At 33.9% G+C, this 23,086-nt stretch overlaps 2 protein-coding genes across 2 annotated transcripts in view; both read left to right on the top strand.

Moving 5' to 3' along the window:
• Nucleotides 1-23,086, top strand: part of LOC143431679 (protein masquerade-like) — a 360,601-nt gene that overhangs the window by 198,380 nt on the left and 139,135 nt on the right. The window lies entirely within an intron of this gene.
• The window catches only part of LOC143431702 (uncharacterized), a 245,147-nt gene that overhangs the window by 181,440 nt on the left and 40,621 nt on the right, over nucleotides 1-23,086 (top strand). Inside the window, exon 5 of the mRNA XM_076908641.1 lies at nucleotides 15,471-15,488. Within this exon, the coding sequence (XP_076764756.1) occupies nucleotides 15,471-15,488 (18 nt within the window). The remainder of the gene's footprint in view (nucleotides 1-15,470; nucleotides 15,489-23,086) is intronic.

The raw sequence follows: 23,086 nt of genomic DNA, 5'->3' as shown, positions 1-23,086 counted from the left end.
CTGCGTCCTAAACGCATTTCGCTGAGCACTCAAAAAATTATGTAACTGCAACTCAGTTTTTTAATATTTTTTCATTGAAATTTGTTTTCTAAATACATCTGAAATAAATAAAATTTATATAAATTTATTTAGTTAAATATTTTTTTATTGAAGTTTGTTTTCTAAATACATCTGAAGTAAATAAAATTTATATAAATCTATTTTTAATTTTATTTTTTTATTGAAATTTGTTTTCTAAATACATCTGAAATAAATAAAATTTACATAAATTTATTTAATTAAAGACTTTCTTTTTTTTTAGTGAAATTTATATTACAAATGTATCGTCTTATATTTTTCGTATATTTATCTGAATTAAATTCATTTAATGAAAAATTGGATATCAATGAAATTGATAAATTATATATTCACAATTTTAATTCAACACAAAATTAGCTCTTTTATCTTGGAGATATTTAAATTGATAAAAATGAAATTAATTATCCTTGATACAAAATGTAGAAAATTAATTTTGCATTTTAATATTTAATTTAATTCATTCATATTGCTGTCTATACAAATTAATTCATTTATTCTTAAAAAATACCAAAACATCTCCACTTATATAAAATTTTATTTACTATTGCAATATTTTTTTTTTATTCCACTTATTTTATTTTGTTCTTATTCGCCCTTTTTTTCAAATCTGAACATTGGTTTCTTATTCTATTTTTTTTTTTTTCAAATCTGAGCATTGCGTTCTTATTCAACTTTTTTTTTCAAATCTGAAAACTGGTTTCTTATTCAACTTTTTTTTTTAAATCTGAACATTGCTTTCTTATTCGACTTTTTTTCAAATCTGAACATTGGTTTCTTATTCGACTTTTTTTTTCAAATCTGAACATTGCTTGCTTATTCGACTTTTTTTTCAAATCTGATTTCTTATTCGACTTTATTTTACAAATCTGAACATTGCTTTCTTATTGGAATTTTTTTTCAAATCTGAACATTGCTTGCTTGTTCGACTGTTTTTTTTTCAAATCTGAACATTGCTTTCCTATGCGACTTTATTTTGCAAATCTGAACATTGGTTTCTTATTCTATTTTTTTTTTTTTTTTTTTTCAAATCTGAACATTGCTTTCTTATTCGACTTTCTGCGCGAAATCAGGGCAAATCTCAGTGGAACTGGACTTTCGTGCCTCGCGTTAAGAGAGCTCCGTGATTTCTCACGTAGAAAAGAGCCAAACATTGACTCGTTATCGTAACATTATCGGCAAACGGTCAAAAGGGTCGCGAATCGAACGTGGCAGAGGAATAAATGGACGACGAAAGGGAAACATTGAATTCCAGCCATCGTCGAAGGTCATAGCGAGAGCAGAGTCGAGGAAAGAAGAGCAGCCGCAATAAGAACTGAAATTGTATACGAAATTTCCTAAAAACGGTCCACACTCGAAACTCCACTTTTCATTCATCCATTTCTGCTTTCTTATTCATCATTCTCAATTTTTTATCGAATTTCCATCGATATCAGTAAACAAATAAAGAAAATATGATAAAGAAAAATATATAAAAAAATATAGTAAAGAAAAAAAAATAAATACAAAGATAATTAGAGAGTAGAGTAATAATTTGAAAATTGATAATATTTGGAACAAAATTAATTTCGTACTGCGAAGTGTGGAAAAAGGAAATTTACCTTAACGAGTACAATAAAAAGTGTCATTAGCAATAAAAGAACACGTAATTGCACGTGAAAAGTGGTAAATTTGTATTTAGAATAATGTGAGGAGTGCTTAAATGCTGTCATATTTGCAGCAACTATTATTTTCACTTGATATTAACATAACGAATTCCTTTTCCTACGATTCTTTCTTCAAGATTACGAAAAAGTCTTCGCGAGGAACTGTGCGCTTCGCAGTTGCAGTGGAGTGGAGTTGGGTCCAGCGCGCATGCGCGAGACGCTGCGAGGGAGCGCGAGTACTGCCGCTCGCGTCAGTGCCCATCCAGACGTGTTAGGGGATGGTCGCTTTTTTTTTGTGATTTTGTTAACGTTCTCTGGAGCAGGACCAATAGTAATTTTAACCGCGAGACGATACTGAAACGACGCGAAATTTGACAGCAGTGTTTAATGGAAATTAAAAGTATGCGAACGCATGGTCGTTAATTAAGCTGGCATAAATTAAAACATGACAGATGCTGACTGCGCGCGTCTGTATGAATATCCGAAAGCAATGAATTTTCTGGCGATCGTAAATGCGAACTTGTTATTCCGATTAAAATGAGGGAATTCTGCGACGAGTACTGTTTTTAATTGGGACGCGATTAAGTGGTCATTAAATTTATGGACTAAATAACCTAAATAATCGTACATTATCTTAAAAATAATCCAATGTAACCCTACTTCTTACTTTCAATAACTTTTGTTGTATATACATTAATTCTTTATTTAATACTAATTAAGCGTTTTTCTTTTAGATTATCCACTAAAAGAGGTACAATAATCCTAAATAACCAAATATAACCTAAAAGATAACCCAACACAACCTTACTTCTTACTTTCACCTTATTTTTTACTTTCAATAATTTTTCTTAACTGTGTGGACTACAGTCCAGTCGCAGTCTTCGCCTTTTGGACTGTGATTACAGTCCAGTCACAATCTTTGTCTGTTGGACTGAGATTACAGTCCAATTACAGTCCAATTACAGTCCTCGTCTTTTGGACTGTGATTACAGTCCAGTCACAGTCCTCATCTTTTAAACTGTGATTACAGTCCAATTACAGTCCAATTACAGTCCTCGTCTTTTGGACTGTGATTACAGTCCAATTACAGTCCTCGTCTTTTGGACTGTGATTACAGTCCAATTACAGTCTAATTACAGTCCTCGTCTTTTGGACTGTGATTACAGTCCAATCACAGTCCAATCACAGTCCTCGTCTTTTGGACTGTGATTACAGTCCAATTACAGTCCAATTACAGTCCTCGTCTTTTGGACTGTAATTACAGTCCAGTCACAGTCCTCGTCGTTTGAACTGTGATCACAGTCCAAGCACAGTCTTAGTCTTCTGGACTGTGATCACAGTCCAATCACGGTCTTAGTCTTCTGGACTGTGATCACAGTCCAATCACAGTCTTAGTCTTTTGGACTGTGATCACAGTCCAATCATAGTTTTAGTCTTTTGGACTGTGATTACAGTCCAGTCACAGTTTTAGTCTTCTGGACTGTGTTGACAGTCCAATCGCAGTCTTATTCTTTTGGACTGTGATTACAGTCCAGTCACAGTCAGTAAGAAATAACCCAACACAACCTTACCTCTTACTTTCAATAATTTTTGTTAGTCATTCTTCAGTCAGCGCCAATTAATCGTGTTTCTTCCAGATCTTCTTAATCATCCAAAAGAAGAAGTAGTCGAATAATCCCAAATAACGAAACGTAATCTAAAAAATAACCCAACGCAAACTCACTCCTTACTTGCAATCATATTTTCCACAGTAATAAAATCCACCGCTCAGTGGAAACGAAACATTTTCATTCAACATTATCAGAACCAACTGAAATATCGTTACGATCGATCCGCGAGCCATTCTGCACACGCGTACGTTCATTTCAAATATTTCAGCCCCGCGAAACGTATATTTTCGCGAAATGCTTCGACAAAAATCCGCGCTGAAGATTCGTTTAAACGCGAGTCCAGCGTGTTTCGTATAATTCGCTGAAAAAATATCACATTTTTCAGTGGAGCGTTTTTATTTTGATTTTTTTTTATGTTCTCGCCCACTGTCGTCGACGTTCTCGCTCGAATTTATCAAGTAACAGCCGAATAAAGTTGGAATCTTTGGGTAAACCCCGCATTCCGAATTATGCGGTTCAGCAATCGTCAATCGATTCGCCCCATTCGTGTCCAATCACTGCCGCGCTCTGAACAGTCGTCGCTGCGCTCTCGAGCGGCGAACAATATTCGGATATTCGAGTTATGAACGCGCTGATCGATGTCTGTAAAGTTCCTGACGTCGACATTTTTTTTTTCTACGCTCGATTAACGCTTTGACGCATATTTTTCACTTTGCGATCGCCCTCAGAAACATTTTCTTTTTTTTTCAACAATTTTGAAATTTCAAACTTCAAGCTTGAGACTTGAGGCTTTGAACTTGAAGCTTCAAACTCGAAATTTCGAAACTTGAAGCTTCAAACTTGACATTTCGAAACTTGAAGGTTCGATTTTCAAACTTGAGACCTGATGCTTGCGATTTGAAGCTCCAAACTTTGAAATTTCAAACTTGAGGCTTCTACCTTTAAGCTTGAGACTTGAAGCTTGAGATTTGAAGCTTGAGATTTGAAGCTTGGGATTCGAAGCTTGAGACTTAAAGCTTGAAACTTGAAATTTTAAACTTAAAGCTTGAACTTTCAGGTTTGGAACTTAAAATTTCAGTCTTCAAGCTTGAGATTTGAATCTTTAAACTTGAAGCTTGAAATTTGAGGCCTCAAACTTGAAATTTCAAATTCAAAGCTTCAACCTTCAAGCTTGAGACTTGAATTTTTAAACTTTAAGCTTCAAATTTGAGGCTTCAAACTTGAAACTTCGAACTTAAAGCCTCGATTTTCAAGTTCGAAACTTGAAATTTCAACCATCAAGCTTGAGACTTGAGGCTTTAATACTCGAAGCTTCAACTTTTAAGCTTGAGACTTGAAGCTTTAAACTTGAGGCTTGATATTTGAAGCTTCAAACTTAAATTTTCAAACTTAAAGCCTCGATTTTTCAAGCTGAAGACTTGGAGGTTGAGATTTGAAGCTTCAAACTTGAAATTTCGAAACTTGATGTTTCAACTTTCAAGCTTGAGACTTGAAACTTTGGATTTGAAGCTTGAAATTTGAGGATTCAAACTTGAAATTTCAAACTTAAAGCTTGAACTTTCAGGTTCGAAACTTGAAATTTCAACCTTCAAGCTTGAGATTTGAATCTTTAAACTTTAAGCTTGAAAGTTGAGGTATCAAACTTGAATTTTCAAATTCAAAGCTTCAACCTTCAAGCTTGAGACTTGAATTTTTAAACTTTAAGCTTCAAATTTGAGGCTTCAAACTTGAAACTTCGAACTTAAAGCCTCGATTTTCAAGTTCGAAACTTGAAATTTCAACCATCAAGCTTGAGACTTGAATCTTTAGTCTCGAAACTTTAGATTTGAAGCTGCAAACTTGAAATTTCAAAACTTGAACGTTCAACTTTTAATATATAAGAACTGTGTTTAATTTTCATAGAAAAAAGAATGAACAGCCCAATATAACACGAAAAAATTGTAAGATCCAATATGGCGGATGGTTAGAAACACTTTGCTAATGGTAAAAGATAGTTTTATTTATATTTGATTGCTCGACAGAAAAATACAAGTGTTGTTCAATTAAGCTGGAATTCAGAGCTATTAATCACTGGTGATGTCGGTTATATGCCATGTCGAGAAGTCGTGTTTCATGCTCGATTTTGTGTGATAAATGATAGAAGATGTAGTAATTGATCTGCAATGGGTTTCGTTATTCCATTACATTCTTTTTTTATTCCATTGTTATTATTACTATTATTATTATTATTGCTGGAATTTTTAGTTGACCAGATTTATGATGCTAAAACCTACAAATGTACCATCTCTTCTTTAAACTTCTGCAGTAAATAATTAAAATTAAAAATTAGGATACTGTATTATAATTTTTTTTTTTTATAGTATTAGATCAATTTTTTTTCTCTTCATTATTTGTGTAATTATTGCTGGAATTTTGAGTTGACCAACTTCTTCGTTCTTCTTTAAACTTTTGTAATAAATAAATGAAATTAGAAATTAAAACACTTTATTATAGTGTTTAGTTTTATAGTATTAATATTTTATTATAGTATTTAATTTTATAGTATTAGTATTTTCTTATAGTATTTAATTTTACAGTACTAACATTTTTTATAGTACTTAGTTTTTGAGACTAAAGTCCATAATAAATAATTAATAAATAATTAAAATTAGAAATTAGATTTCTTTATTATACTATTTTATTACAGTATTTAGTTTTATAGTATTAATATTTTATTAGTATTTTATTATAGTACTTAGTTTTATAATACTTAGTTTCTGATGCTAAAGTCCATAGCAAATAATTAAAATTAGAAATTAAAATACTTTATCATAGTATTTTAATAATTAAAATTAGAAATTAAAATACTTTATCATAGTATTTTAATAATTAAAATTAGAAATTAAAATACTTTATCATAGTATTAGATAAGATATTTATTATAAATTTCTAAATCACTAAATTTCAATGACTTTCCATCTTCCATTCGATCAATGGAACCTCAAAACTCGCCAATATTGTAGCAATAAAATTGTTTGCAGAAGAAACCAAGTTTATAACGCGTGTCCAATAATTAAGGGACTACATCGCAGCCTCTGTTCACCGTTTATTATATCCCAGCAGCTATTTATGCGGCCATCTTCTCCTCCACCATGTAATTCAGAGCTCAAAAGGAGTCTCCTAGGAGGAATGCGGGTCTAATTGGCTCGAGTGGAAGCCTCGTTTCGGCTCTACCCGTTCTATTGACTATCCGGTCACACATGCTAATCGAGGACCTTATTACTATGTAACGTGTGCCATCAATAGCTTCAGCGTACAAACTCGAAACGGCCAAAGCGGATGTGAAACAGCCTCCTCACATTTCAAACTGAATTCTTTTCACCTTCGCATTTAAATACACTGCAATTGAAAACGTGCTTTTTTCGAAACGACTGATAAAGTCGCACGCATGAAAAATGTTTCACTCGTCAGAATTCTGATGTTCAACGTTTTGCGAGCGTTTCATTGAGAGTTGCTTTGAGAATTAGCCTGAAAAATGTATTTTTCAACGGGTTTATCAGTTTAATTAAAGGGCGCGTCGCGCGAAATGCAGCTCGCGAATTTAATGTGTTTTAAATGTGACTGGTTTCTTTTTTTTATTAGAATTTTTGGGCGATGGAATTTATTTTGAGAATTACTGTTAATTGTGTGAGTAAGATTGCAGCTGATTGCTTTCAATTTCTCTGTTTTATGGATTATTGTTGTGCAATGTAAATTGCAGTCTTTATCGTTGATGTTTTCTGGACTGTGTTCTCAGTTTTCTAGTTGTAATTCTACGTAACTGAGATTAAAGTTTGTACTGTCGACGTTTTCTGGACTGTAATTACAGTCTCCTTTTCGCAATACTATGGAATTGATATTAGAGTTTCCATCGTTGACGTTTTCTGGACTGTGTTTTTAGTTTCCTGTTTGCAATGCCACGCGACTGAGATTACAGTCTTCTATTTTTCACTTTCTCTGGACTGTAATCACAGTCTACTTTTCGCAATACTATGTAATTGAAATTACAGTTCTCGTCGTCGACATTTTCTGGACTGTGATCACAGTCCAGTCATTATTTTTGTTTCCTGGACTGTAACTACAGTCCAGTCACAGTCTTCGTCTTTTGGACTGTGATTACAGTCCAATTACAGTCCTCGTCTTTTGGACTGCGATTACAGTCCAATTACAGTCCTCGTCTTTTGGACTGTGATTACAGTCCAATTACAGTCCTCGTCTTTTGGACTGTGATTACAGTCCAATCACAGTCGAATTACAGTCCTCGTCTTTTGGACTGTGATTACAGTCCAATCACAGTCCAATTACAGTCCTCGTCTTTTGGACTGTGATTACAGTCCAATTACAGTCCAATTACAGTCCTCGTCTTTTGGACTGTGATTACAGTCCAATTACAGTCCTCGTCTTTTGGACTGTGATTACAGTCCAATTACAGTCCTCGCCTTTTGGACTGTGATTACAGTCCAATCACAGTCCTCGTCTTTTGGACTGTGATTACAGTCCAATTACAGTCCTCGTCTTTTGGACTGTGATTACAGTCCAATCACAGTCCAATTACAGTCCTCGTATTTTGGACTGTGATTACAGTCCAATTACAGTCCTCGCCTTTTGGACTGTGATTACAGTCCAATCACAGTCCAATTACAGTCCTCGTCTTTTGGACTGTGATTACAGTCCAATCACAGTCCAATTACAGTCCTCGTCTTTTGGACTGTGATTACAGTCCAATCACAGTCCAATTACAGTCCTCGTCTTTTGGACTGTGATTACAGTCCAATTACAATCCTCGTCTTTTGGACTGTGATTACAGTCCAATCACAGTCGAATTACAGTCCTCGTCTTTTGGACTGTGATTACAGTCCAATCACAGTCCAATTACAGTCCTCGTCTTTTGGACTGTGATTACAGTCCAATTACAGTCCAATTACAGTCCTCGTCTTTTGGACTGTGATTACAGTCCAATTACAGTCCTCGTCTTTTGGACTGTGATTACAGTCCAATTACAGTCCTCGCCTTTTGGACTGTGATTACAGTCCAATCACAGTCCTCGTCTTTTGGACTGTGATTACAGTCCAATTACAGTCCTCGTCTTTTGGACTGTGATTACAGTCCAATCACAGTCCAATTACAGTCCTCGTATTTTGGACTGTGATTACAGTCCAATTACAGTCCTCGCCTTTTGGACTGTGATTACAGTCCAATCACAGTCCAATTACAGTCCTCGTCTTTTGGACTGTGATTACAGTCCAATCACAGTCCAATTACAGTCCTCGTCTTTTGGACTGTGATTACAGTCCAATCACAGTCCAATTACAGTCCTCGTCTTTTGAACTGTGATTACAGTCCAATTACAGTCCTCGTCTTTTGGATTGTGATTACAGTCCAATCACAGTCGAATTACAGTCCTCGTCTTTTGGACTGTGATTATAGTCCAATCACAGTCCAATTACAGTCCTCGCCTTTTGGACTGTGATTACAGTCCAATTACAGTCCTCGCCTTTTGGACTGTGATTACAGTCCAATCACAGTCCAATTACAGTCGTCGTCTTTTGGACTGTGATTACAGTCCAATCATAGTCCAATCATAGTCCAATCACAGTCCAATCACAGTACCCGTTTTTGGACTGTGATTACAGTCCAGTCACAGTCTTTGTTTTCTGGATTTTGATCACAGTCCAGTCACAGTCTTTGTTTTCTAGATTTTGATCACAGTTATATTAAATTAAAACCAAAACTAATTAAAATCGTATACATGTAATCACGGAGGGTACGATATTCTCAAAAGATAAAATCTCAATTTTTAAGAGATGACTGAGACATAACCGATAATTAACTCTACAGTATTAATGAATCTCATTATTTTGTCGCAAGACTTCACGTAAACTCAATAAAACATCAAATAAATATCGGGAAATTTTTAATATCCTCAGCCGCTGGAGAGCAGTTTCCAGTTAATTGGCTTGAAATTTGTTTAAGCAGAAAGTCTCTGAAGATTGTTTGCAGAGCCTGGCGTTTAAACGCAAAGACAGAGACCAGCGTTGAATATTTCCAAACAGAGCCAGCTTCCGTTTAAAACAAAACAATCAGAGTAATTGGCAATTTCCTGGCAAGTCGATCTTCCCCTTTCGCGGCCGTTTCCTCTCATTCGACGCCAGAAATCGTGTATTTAAACGGCATTTAATAGACCGTTTATTGACTGAAACACTTTTCGTTCGGTCGATCGTCGCACAAATTCGATTATCGTCGCTCTGCTCTTGATTGTCGACAATTCTCTTTCGCGTAAACCAACGTGCGCGTGTCAGAAGGCATTTGCCAGCATTTGTCAAACATTGCAACCCCAAAAAAAAGTTTCATTAATTTCATTCCATTTAATTTGCCAGTCAAACATTTTCTTTTTTTTTCAACAAATTTGTAGAAATTTTTTGAGGTTGAAAAAATATGATTTGATGGATGATATTATTTTCTGCGATATATGATTCTTGACCAACCCCAAAAAAAAGTTTCATTAATTTAATTCCATTTAATTTGCCAGTCAAACATTTTCTTTTTTTTTCAACAAATTTGTAGAAATTTTTTGAGGTTGAAAAAATATGATTTGATGGATGAATGTGGCTGATATTATTTTCTGCGATATATGTTTCTTGGAACAGCATAAAACAGCGATTTCTATTAGTGTTAAAGTTGCAAGCTATCGATTTGAGGCGAATTCCTCGAAAACCTTTCGCAGTAATCGATATCTTCAACAGCGTGGAAACGAACTTGTATTATATCTATTTTTTTTTTATTTAGGTAGATTTTGTTAAGATGAACAACATTTATTGGAACTATTTTTTTTTTAAGTCGTTTATTTTCGACAGAGAATTTTCAGAAATTTGTTCACGAATTCTTCTGTCCTTTTAAATGTTCAATGACATAATTTTCTATTTAAAAGACGTTAAATTTTTTACTATATCTATTTTTTTTTAGATAATTTATGTTAAGATGAACAACATTTATTGGAACTATTTTTTTTTTAAGTCGTTCATTTTCGACAGAGAATTTTTAGAAATTTGTTCACGAATTCTTCTGTCCTTTTAAACGTTCATTGACACAATTTTCTATTTAAAAGACGTTAAATTTTTTACTATATCTATTTTTTTTAGATAATTTATGTTAAGTTGAACAACATTTATTGGAACTATTTTCTTTTTAAGTCGTTTATTTTCGACAGAGAATTTTCAGAAATTTTTTCAGGAATTCTTCTGTCCCTTTAAACGTCTAATGACACAATTTTCAATTTAAAAAACGTTAAATTTCTTACTATATCTATTTTTTTTAGATAATTTATGTTAAGTTGAACAACATTTATTGGAACTATTTTTTTTTTAAGTCGTTCATTTTCGACAGAGAATTTTCAGAAATTTTTTCACGAATTCTTCTGTCCTTTTAAACGTCTAATGACACAATTTTCAATTTAAAAGACGTTAAATTTCTTACTATATCTATTTTTTTTAGATAATTTATGTTAAGATGAACAACATTTATTGGAACTATTTTCTTTTTAAGTCGTTTATTTTCTACAGAGAATTTTCAGAAATTTGTTCACGAATTCTTCTGTCCCTTTAAACGTCTAATGACACAATTTTCTATTTAAAAGACGTTAAATTTCTTACTTCCTGTGGCCTGGTTTCGCCAGCCGGAAATTGCTGTCCATTAAAAAAATCTGGGAGATCTTCTTCGTCTCGTACTAAAATAACCTCTGCCATTTAATTACTGTAGAAACGAAGTTCTGATGGTTTTTAGTTATTTTTAAGAGAACAGCTTCGTGCTAGTCTGTATATATGCAAAAATTTGGAAATTGAACAATTTTAGAGCTTTGAAGAGAATTCCAGAATTTATGGGGTTTGAGGAGAATTGGAAAATTTAAGAGCTTTGAGAAAAATTGCAAGGACTAAGCTTTAAAGAAGAGACATTCAAAGTTTAAGCTTGCTCTGAAGGGAATTGCAAAGTTTAAGCTTGCTCTGAAGGGAATTGCAAGGTTTAAGCATTGAAATTAAGCTTTGAAGAAGAGAATTGCAAAGTCTAAGCTTTGAAAAAGAGAATTGTAAGGTTTAAGCTTGCTCTGGAAAGAATGTCAAAGTTTAAGCTTTGAAATTAAGCTTTGGAGAAGAGAATTGCAAAGTCTAAGCTTTGAAGAAGAGAATTGCAAGGTTTAAGCTTGCTCTGAAGGGAATTGCAAAGTTTAAACTTTGAAATTAAGCTTTGAAGAAGAGAATTGCAAGGTTTAAGCTTGCCCTGAAGGGAATTGCAAAATTTAAGCTTCCAAGAAGTGACTTTCAAGGTTTAAACTTACTCTGAAGGGAATTGCAAGGTTTAAGCTTTGAAATTAAGCTTTGAAGAAGAGAATTGCAAAGTCTAAGCTTTGAAGAAGAGAATTTCAAAGTTTATGCTTGCTCTCGACATGATTGCAAAGTTTAAGCTTTGAAATTAAGCTTTGAAGAAGAGAATTGCAAGGTTTAAGCCTGCTCTGAAGGGAATTGCAAAATTTAAGCTTTGAAGAGGAGACTTTCAAGGTTTGAGCCTACTCTGAAGGGAATTGCAAAGTTTAAACTTTGAAATTAAGCTTTGAAGAAGAGAATTTCAAAGTTTATGCTTGTTCTGGACATAATTGCAAACTTTAAGCTTTGAAATTAAGCTTTGAAGAAGAGAATTGCAAGGTTTAAGCCTGCTCTGAAGGGAATTGCAAAATTTAAGCTTCCAAGAAGTGACTTTCAAGGTTTAAACTTACTCTGAAGGGAATTGCAAGGTTTAAGCTTTGAAATTAAGCTTTGAAGGAGAGAATTGCAAAGTCTAAGCTTTGAAGAAGAGAATTTCAAAGTTTATGCTTGCTCTCGACATGATTGCAAAGTTTAAGCTTTGAAATTAAGCTTTGAAGTAGAGAATTGCTAGGTTTAAGCTTGCTCTGAAGAGAATTGCAAAATTTAAGCTTTAAAGAAGAGCCTTTCAAGATTTAAGCTTGCTCTGAAGGGAATTGCAAAGTTTAAACTTTGAAATTAAGCTTTGAAGAAGAGAATTGCAAGGTTTAAGCCTGCTCTGAAGGGAATTGCAAAATTTAAGCTTCCAAGAAGTGACTTTCGAGGTTTAAACTTACTCTGAAGGGAATTGCAAGGTTTAAGCTTTGAAATTAAGCTTTGAAGGAGAGAATTGCAAAGTCTAAGCTTTGAAGAAGAGAATTTCAAAGTTTATGCTTGCTCTCGACATGATTGCAAAGTTTAAGCTTTGAAATTAAGCTTTGAAGAAGAGAATTGCAAGGTTTAAGCTTGATCTGAAGAGGATTGCAAAATTTAAGCTTTAAAGAAGAGCCTTACAAGATTTAAGCTTGCTCTGAAGGGAATTGCAAAGTTTAAACTTTGAAATTAAGCTTTGAAGAAGAGAATTGCAAGGTTTAAGCTTGCTCTGAAGGGAATTGCAAAATTTAAGCTTCCAAGAAGTGACTTTCGAGGTTTAAACTTACTCTGAAGGGAATTGCAAGGTTTAAGCTTTGAAATTAAGCTTTGAAGGAGAGAATTGCAAAGTCTAAGCTTTGAAGAAGAGAATTTCAAAGTTTATGCTTGCTCTGGACATAATTGCAAACTTTAAGCTTTGAAATTAAGCTTTGAAGAAGAGAATTGCAAGGTTTAAGCTTGCTCTGAAGAGAATTGCAAAATTTAAGCTTTAAAGAAGAGCCTTTCAAGATTTAAGCTTGCTCTGAAGGGAATTGCAAAGTTTAAACTTTGAAATTAAGCTTTGAAGAAGAGAATTGCAAGGTTTAAGCCTGCTCTGAAGGGAATTGCAAAATTTAAGCTTTGAAGAGGAGACTTTCAAGGTTTGAGCCTACTCTGAAGGGAATTGCAAAGTTTAAGCTTTGAAATTAAGCTTTGAAGGAGAGAATTGCAAAGTCTAAGCTTTGAAGAAGAGAATTTCAAAGTTTATGCTTGCTCTGGACATAATTGCAAACTTTAAGCTTTGAAATTAAGCTTTGAAGAAGAGAATTGCAAGGTTTAAGCCTGCTCTGAAGGGAATTGCAAAATTTAAGCTTTGAAGAAGAGACTTTCAAGGTTTGAGCCTACTCTGAAGGGAATTGCAAAGTTTAAGCTTTGAAATTAAGCTGTGAAGAAAAGAATTGCAAAGTCTAAGCTTTGAAGAAGAGAATTTCAAAGTTTATGCTTGCTCTGGACATAATTGCAAACTTTAAGCTTTGAAATTAAGCTTTGAAGAAGAGAATTGCAAGGTTTAAGCTTGCTCTGCAGGGAATTGCAAAGTTTAAGCTTTGAAATTAAGCTTTGAAGAAGATAATTGCAAAGTCTAAGCTTTGAAGAAGAGAATTTCAAAGTTTATGCTTGCTCTGGACATAATTGCAAACTTTAAGCTTTGAAATTAAGCTTTGAAGAAGAGAATTGCAAGGTTTAAGCTTGCTCTGCAGGGTATTGCAAGGTTTAAGCTTTGAAATTAAGCTTTGAAGAAGAGAATTGCAAAGTCTAAGCTTTGAAGAAGAGAATTTCAAAGTTTATGCTTGCTCTGGACATAATTGCAAACTTTAAGCTTTGAAATTAAGCTTTGAGGAAGAGAATTGCAAGATTTAAGCTTGCTCTGAAGGTAAATGCAAGGTTTAAGCTTGCTCTGAAGAGAATTGCAAAATTTAAGCTTTGAAGATGAGACTTTCAAGGTTTAAGTTTTGAAGAAGAGAATTGCAAGGTTTAAATTTTGAGTAAGAGAATTTGCAAGACTAAAGCCTTGAAGAGAACTGCAACTTTGCAAAGAATTGTAAGGGATTAAGCTTTGAAAGGAATTGAATTACAAAATTTTAGTGCTCTGGAAAGAACTGCAAGATTTAAGAGCTTTGAGAAGAATTGCAGAACCTAAGAGCTCTAAAAATTGCAAAACTCAAGAGCTTCGAGAAGAATTGCAAAATTTCTTAGCTTTGAGAAAAATTGCAGGCATTCAGCTTAGAAAATAATTGCAAAATTTAAGCTTCGAAATAAATTGTATTACAAAATTTAATAGCTTTCAAAAGAATTGCAAGCATTGAGTTTGGAAAATAATGGCACGTTTGCAAAGCATTGCAATATATTTGAATATGTACTCATTCAGGTCCTCAAAGGTTTCAATTGATAACATATTACCAGGTTTTATTAGTATAAATAATGTTTAAAAAGTTTGGCTATGGTGTTTGCATTGGTAGTCGTGCGATCAACCAGGTTAAGCGTCACTCGTCGCGACACGGATTGGGATGGGTGACCGCTACAGTGTTCAGCGTTTTTTCAACCTTGTTTGTGTTTTACCCGTGGGCTGTCTATTGTGTAAGCATTCGAATGGTGTATTCAACTATTTCAGAATGTCGAAACTTGTAGAAATAAAATTCGTTCAGTCAGTAAAGAGTGAAAAAGATATGTCGATCTGAAATAAAAATATTTGATAGTGTTGGTGTGTTTGCACATAAAATAATATTACAAAAGGGAGAAATTTGTACACAGTGGTGTGTTAATTAAAAAGCTTAGTTGTAATATCGTCAGAGTCGACAATAATTAACAGTGATGAATAAATAATGAAAGTAAAATTATGAAAGCAACACCAATGTGTAATAAAAGTTGTTAAACAACACAATATCTAAAAATCGACTAATATACCAACCACATTACTTAATCTTGACAATTACGAAAGCAAAAGCGTGTAATAAAAGTTGTCCCACGATACAAAGAATAATTTACACGTAATTTGGTAAAAAAATCAACTACAATGGCGACCACATCATAGCACAAAGAACCAAATTGTTTCTGTCGCATTTAAAATCCTTTCAAGCGAAATATACCTCTCTCGAGAGTCGACAGTCGAGCATCCGCCAAAGCCAGAGATTGTAAATTAATATTTTATCCAAAAAGTTAACATCAAAAGCTTTAAACGCGTTTCACGTCGACAAACGATGCTGTTCGTTCTGCCAGGATGAAACTATCCAGCCAATTGCTCTGAAATTTTTTCAGCTTACTCTCTCGACCATTAACTGTACCCTGCGCCAACATTCAGCTCTGTATTTTAAACATTTCATATTTCTTTCTTCTCGTTGCCACGATGATTTGACTAATTATTTTCTCGATTTTTCTGATTTCAGGGACTACTATTACGACAGGTGAGCGTGAATACTATGGCTTGGCACAGTTTTGGTGAACAATCAGGTATCGTTCAGAAACAATTTTCTTATGCTTTAAAAAAAATATGGAAAATTGAGAAATTATTCTCAACATTTGACAGAACTTGTTTCTCTCAAATTCTGAATATTTTGACAAAAAAAAAATTAATTATATACTTATTTATATAACACAATTTATATAAATTTTAATAATTTATAGAAATAGATATAATAATTTATATAAATAAGTATATAATTAATTTAATGATTTATTATTAGAAACAATTTTCTTATCCTTTAAAAAAAAATGTGCTGAAATTTGAGAAATTATTCTCAACATAGAAATAATTTCTTTATTCTTTAAAAAAAATGTAGGAATTCGAGAAATTATTCTCAACACTTAACAAGACCTGTCTCTCTCAAATTCTAAATATTTTGGCCAAAAAAAAAGAAGAAAATTAGTCGACCGCAAAGAGTTAAGAAATTCTAACAATTAAATAATTAAATGCAATTTATTAGTTAATTATTATTGAGAAATTGTTTTAAAATATTTGTAAATAATAATTACAAATATCTAGCGAAAGAATTCACCTTTTTCCTTCTTTTCGAAAGTCTTCTACAACGTTCCTTATAATTAAATAAAATTATGGAGAAACATTGATCGCCTTAACATATTGAAAAATAACAATTACGAAGATCTAAAACGGAAATTCTACTTTTTTCTTCTGCCCAAAAGTCTTCAAATGCGTTCTTTGAGAGCACGATTGCCTTAAAATATTGAAAAATACCAATTACAAAGGTAAATATAAATATAAAGGTGAAACTCGTAGAAATAAAATTCGTTCAATCAATAAAGAGTCAAAGAAGTAAAAATGAGATATAATAGTTAATATGTGGTGTATTTGTATATAATCATTCCAGAAGGGAGAAATTTGTGCACACAGTGGTGTTGTGGGTTAATTAAAAAGCTTAGTTTGTAATAAATATCATTGGTTATTGGCAAGAATCGACAATAATTAACAATCTGAATATAATGAAAGCAAATCATGTCAAATATATCAAACAACCACCAATGATGTTAATAAAAATTGCTCCACAATGCGAAGAATAATTTACTTGCAAGACCACATCGTAATACAAAAAAATCTAATTATTAAAAGCTAGTTCTAATATCGTTGGTTGTTAACGAAAAATTGCTGTACAAGAGTTGATAATCCAGAAATAATTAATGCTAGCTAGTCATTTGCGACATAATTACAATCAACGTGATTTCGATGGATAACATATTACCAGGTTTTATTAACATAAATAATGTGTAAAGAGTGTGGCGATGGTGCTTGCATTAGTAGTCGTGCGATCAACCAGGTTAAGTGTCATTCATTGCGACGCGGATTGGGATGGGTGACCGCCACAGTGTTCAGCGTTTTTTCGCCCTTGTTTGTGTTTTAACCGTGGGCTGTCTATTGTGTAAGCATTCGAATGGTGTATTCAACTATTTCAGAATGTCGTGAAACTCATAGAAATAAAATTCATTCAGTCAAGAAGTAAAAATGAGATATAATAGTTAATATGTGGTGTATTTGTATATAATCATTTCAGAAGGAAGAAATTTGTGCACACAGTGGTGTGTGGGTTAGTTTAAAAAGCTTAGTTTGTAATATCATTGGTTGTTGGCAAGAATCGACAATAATTAACAATCTTAAAATAATGAAAGCAATCGTGTGAGATATATCGAACAACCACCAATGGTGTTAATAAAAATTGTTCCACAATTTACTTGCAAAACCACATCGTAATACAAAAAAATCTAATTATTAAAAGCTAGTTCTAATATGATTGTTGGTTGTTAACTAAAAACTGCAGAACAAGAGCCGATAATCCAGAAAATAATTAATGCTGGCCAAGCCAGCTGCGACAGAATTACAGCCACGAAGCCAGAAGAAACATATGCACCCTTTTCTTTCTTCGCGATAAACCACGTGACATTGCTTTTCGCTGGTTTATTAATTCTTCCAGCACCCCCTTTTCTCTCCACTGCGTGCTTTCTCCAACGGACTTTATATTCCACGCTCGCGTACTGGTTTAAATATGCAACATACGCCTCATAGAGAGTTCGCGAACGCCCAGAGCAGAGCGTACGCGCCACTGGGTACATTGTTCGCCAGGTAAAAAGGAATTGATTGCTTTTGATATTTCCCCGCGCGGTATTTTCTTTTTTTTCTTTTTTTTTCGCACCCCCTTTTTTTCGATTTGACTCCTGCGCTCGACTGTTTCCTCGAACCGCGCGTCCGCTGCACCAATTTCCAGGCGAACAGCATTTGTTTTGGCGAATTGCTCGCATTAAGGTTCGAGGGGGACTCGAGAATTTTGGGGGGTTCGAGGAGAATTGAGAAATTTAAGAATTTTTAGAAGAGTTGCGGGCATTGTTTTGAAAAGAATTGTAAGATTTAAGCTCTGAAATTAATTGAATTGTTGGCATTAAGCTTTGAGAAGAATTCGATAATTTGTCAGACTTGAGGAGAATTTGAAAATATAAGAGCCTTGAGAATTGGAAAATTTAAGAGCTTTGAGAAGACTTGCAAATTTACAATAAATTGCAAGCATTAAGGTTTGAAATAAATTGAATTGCGAGTATTAAGATTTGAAGAGAATTGCAAAATTTATCAGGTTTGAGGAGAATTTGAAAATTTATCAGGTTTGAGGAGAATTTGAAAATTTATCAGGTTTGAGGAGAATTTGAAAATTTATCAGGTTTGAGGAGAATTCGATAATTTGTTGTTAAAAATTGCAAGCATTATGTTTTGAAAAGAAAAATTTGAAGAGAATTGCAAGGTTTAAGCTTTGAAATTAATTGAATTACAGACCATAAGATTTTAAGGGAATTTGAAAATTTAAAAAGCTTTGAGAAGAATTGCAATCATTAAATTTTAAAAATGATGGTAAGATTTATGCTTTGAAGTTAATTGAATTGCTTTCATTAAGCTTTGAAGGGAATTAGAGAATTTTTAGGGTTTGAGGGTAATTGGAGAGTTTAAGAGTTTTTAGAAGAGTTGCAAGTATTAAGTTTTGAAAAGAATTGCAAGATTTAAGCTTTGAGATTAATTGAATTGCAGGCGTTAAGATTTGAAGAGAATTGAAAAAGTTAAGAGCTTGAAGAAGAATTGGAAAGAGCCTCGACAAAAAATTTCAGAGCTTTGAAAATTGCAAAATTTAAGAGCCTTGCGAAATATTGCTAGGTTTAATCTTTGGAAAGAACTGAATTGTAAAATTTCAGAGTTTATAGACGAATTGCATAATTGAAGAGCTTTGAGAAGAATTGCAAGCATTAAGTTTTGAGAAAAATTGCAAGCATTAAGTTTTGAAAAGAATTGCAAGATTTAAGCTTTGAGATTAATTGAATTGTGAGCCTTAAGATTTGAAGGGAATTGCAAGGTTTAAGCTTTGAAGTTATGTTTTGGAGAAGAGAATTGCAAACTTCAAGCTTCAAAGAAGAAAATTGCAAGGTTTAAGCTTGCTCTGGATGGAATTCCAAGGTTTAAGCTTTGAATTGCACGATTTAAGCTTCGAGGATGAAAATTGCAAGGTTTAAGCTTGCTCTGGAAGGAACTTCAAAGTTTAAGCTTGCTCTGAACGGAGTGGCAAAACTTAAACTTACTTGCTTTTCAGGGAGTTACAAGGACTTGAGCTTGCTTTGTAAAGCTTAAACTTGCCCTGAAGAGAATTGTAAAATTGAAGCCTTGAAGAGAACTGCAATTTTGCAAAGAACAGGAAGGTTTAAGCTCCCTAAAAAGAATTATAAAATTTAAGAGATCTGAGGAGAACTGCAAAATTTGAGAGCTTTGAGAAGAATTGCAGAACCTAAGAACTTTGAAAATTGCAGAAAATTTAATAACTTTGAAACGAATTTCAAGTATTAACTTTGAAAAATAATGGCAAGTTTTCAAAGAATTGCAAAATATTTGAATATGTACTCCTTCAGATCCCCAAAAGTTTCAATAGATAACATATTACCAGGTTTTATTAGTATAAACAACATATAAAAAGTGTGGCGATGGTGCTTGCATTGGTAGTCGTGCGATCAACCAGGTTAAGTGTCACTCGTCGCGACACGGATTGGGATGGGTGACCGCCACGGTGTTCAGCGTTTTTCAACCTTGTTTGCGTTATACCCGTGAGCTATCTATTGTGTATGCATTCGAATGATGTTATTCAACTACTTTGGAATGTCGAAACTCGTAGAAATAAAAATTCCTTCAGTCAGCAGTGTAGTATAATATATGTAGCAGTATAATAATATATGTAGCTTTCCATATCGATCTGAAATAAAAATGAAATATATATGATAGATAGTGATGTGTGTGTGCATTCCAGAAAAAAGAGATTTGGTTCGACGAGTGTGTGTTACACGTCGAACGCACTTAACTGGTTAATTAGTAATAAATAAAAACGAGGGCAGAGAAAGAAGGAAGCCGTGTGTGTCAGTTTCTCAGCGATCAAATCAAAATCCGACGTCTGCGATCGAATCGAAGCGAGAGACTTAATTCGACATAGGTCAGATGGACACCTGAAATCCGTGCACTTAATGCTTGTCGATGGGGATCAAGCTTATAGGCCTGGCTGCTGTTTGGGGTCGCGATGCATCGTGTCCAGTTAAGCCGCCTAGTCACAAAGCGATGTCTTCAGGGACGAATGTCCCTAATTAACCTGACACCCTTTGCCATATGCGCGCGCACACCCCCCTCAGTCGTTGGATCGTTCTCTACCTGCACCCCAATTCAATTTGTAATTAATCTTCCACGGCCTCGAGACGGAGAAAATTCACAGGAGAGCTATTTACTTAATTGAACGCCGTTAATGCGCGATACGGATCTTAATATAATACATCCTGTCCCTCTTAGTGAGCCACGTTTCAGGTCTGCTCTCACTCGATGGCTCAGACGAAGCATTAAGCTTTCAAAAGAATTGTAATCATTAAATTTTGAAAAGAACTATAATCATTAGGTTCGAAAAGAATTGTAAGATTTAAGCTTTGAAATTAATTGAATTGCAAGCGTTCAGATTTTATCAGAATTCGAAAATTTCTCAGGTTCGAGGAGAACTCGATAATTTATAAAGTTTGAGGGGAATTGAAGAATTTAAAAACTTTGAACAGAGTTGCAAGCACTAAGTTTTGAAAAAAAATTGTAAGATTTAAGCTTTGAAATTAATTGGATTGCAAGCGTTCAGATTTGAAGAAAATTAGAAAATTTCTAAGGTTTGAGGAGAATTCGATAATTTCTCAGGTTTGAGGAGAATTGGATAATTTATAAAGTTTGAGGGAAATTGAAGAATTTAAAAACTTTGAATAGAGTTGCAAGCACTAAGTTTTGAAAAAAAATTGTAAGATTTAAGCTTTGAAATTAATTGGATTGCAAGCGTTCAGATTTGAAGAAAATTAGAAAATTTCTAAGGTTTGAGGAGAATTCGATAATTTCTCAGGTTCGAGGAGAATTGGATAATTTATAAAGTTTGAGGGGAATTGAAGAATTTAAAAACTTTGAACAGAGTTGCAAGCACTAAGTTTTGAAAAAAAATTGTAAGATTTAAGCTTTGAAATTAATTGATTTGCAGGCGTTCAGGTTTGAAGAAAATTAGAAAATTTCTCAGGTTTGAGGAGAATTCGATAATTTGTCAGACTTCCCTCACTTGTCAGACTTTTCAGACTCACCTTTAAAGTAGTGGGTTATTTTTAATGACATTGTAATTGGACATTGCTAGTTTTTTTAATTCTCGTTTCTCTTTTACTGTATTAATTAATAAACGTTGCTCAGATATTTTAATCGATAATAAAAATTAAAATATTTCAATTCGAAAGTTCTTCTTGAAGTTTACAAACGTATTAATTGATCGTAATTATTCGTACAGATATTTTAATATTCGATGGTTCTTAAGCTTACACGTCTGAAAATTATTTCTATGCGATCGTAAATTTTTATTGCGCGAGATAATTAAAATTTCTAAGATACACCGTTTACGTTTTAGTTGGTTTGGAAAAAAGTGAAATGTATTTGCGGTAATTAAGCTCGCGAGCCACTAATAAGGTTCCTTAAAATTCTGGGGGATTCCCTGGTTTTATGTCCCGTTGAAATTAGTTTTCCACCTCGTTTCAGAGTACGTACGCTACATAATTTTCTGTTTTGCTATCAGCTAATTCTGATTACAGTCCCTCGCTGTCGAGGTTTGCTTTCGAACTGTAATCTCGGTTCTTGCATGCAACATCTCGAAATTCGTGTTACAGTCTTCAGATTTCAACATTTAAGACTGTAATCTCAGTCTTCTGTTTGCAGTGGCGCGCGATTAAGATTACAGTTCAGCAATGTTCACGTTTTCTGGACTGCGATTATAGTTAATTTCACTTTCTACGTTTTCTGGGCTGAGATTACAGTCCAGTTACTATTTTCGTTTCATGGACTGTGATTACAGTTCAGTCACTGTTTTTGTTTTCTGGACTGTGATTACAGTCCAGTCACTATTTTCGTTTCCTGGATTAAGATTACAGTCCAATCACTATTTTCATTTCCTGGACTGTGAATACAGTTCAGTCATTATTTTCATTTCCTGGACTGTAATTACAGTCCAGTTGCTATTTTCGTTTTCTAGATTGAGATTACAGTCCAAATACTATTTTTGTTTTCTGGACTGTAATTACAGTCCACTTGTTATTTTCGATTTCTAGATTGAGATTACAGTCCAAATACTATTTTTGTTTTCTGGACTGTAATTACAGTCCAGTTGTTATTTTCAATTTCTAGATTGATATTACAGTCCAAATACTATTTTTGTTTTCTGGACTGTAATTACAGTCCAATCACAGTCCTAATTTTTTAGACTGTAATTACAGTCCAATCACAATTTTCCACTTTTGGACTGTGATTACAGTCCAATTACAGTCCTCGCGTTTTAAACTGTGATTACAGTCCAATTACAGTCCACGCCTTTTGGACTGTGATTACAGTCCAATTACAGTCCAATTACAGTCCACGCCTTTTGGACTGTGATTACAGTCCAATCACAGTCCTCGTCTTTTGGACTGTGATTACAGTCCAATCACAGTCCAATTACAGTCCACGCCTTTTGGACTGTAATTACAGTCCAATTACAGTCCTCGTCTTTTGGACTGTGATTACAGTCCAATTACAGTCCACGCCTTTTGGACTGCGATTACAGTCCAATTACAGTCCAATTACAGTCCTCGTCTTTTGGACTGTAATCACAGTCCAATCACAGTCCAATTAGAGTCCTCGTCTTTTGGACTGTGATTACAGTCCAATTACAGTCCAATTACAGTCCTCGTCTTTTGGACTGTGATTACAGTCCAATTACAGTCCTCGTCTTTTGGACTGTGATTACAGTCCAATTACAGTCCACGCCTTTTGGACTGTGATTACAGTCCAATTACAGTCCTCGTCTTTTGGATTGTGATTACAGTCCAATCACAGTCCAATTACAGTCCTCGTCTTTTGGACTGTAATCACAGTCCAATCACAGTCCAATTAGAGTCCTCGTCTTTTGGACTGCAATTACAGTCCAATTACAGTCCAATCACAGTCCTAGTTTTG

The sequence above is a fragment of the Xylocopa sonorina genome, unplaced genomic scaffold (assembly GCF_050948175.1).
Source record: "Xylocopa sonorina isolate GNS202 unplaced genomic scaffold, iyXylSono1_principal scaffold0014, whole genome shotgun sequence".
NCBI lineage: Eukaryota > Metazoa > Arthropoda > Insecta > Hymenoptera > Apidae > Xylocopa > Xylocopa sonorina.
This window is presented reverse-complemented; position numbering and strand designations above follow the sequence as displayed.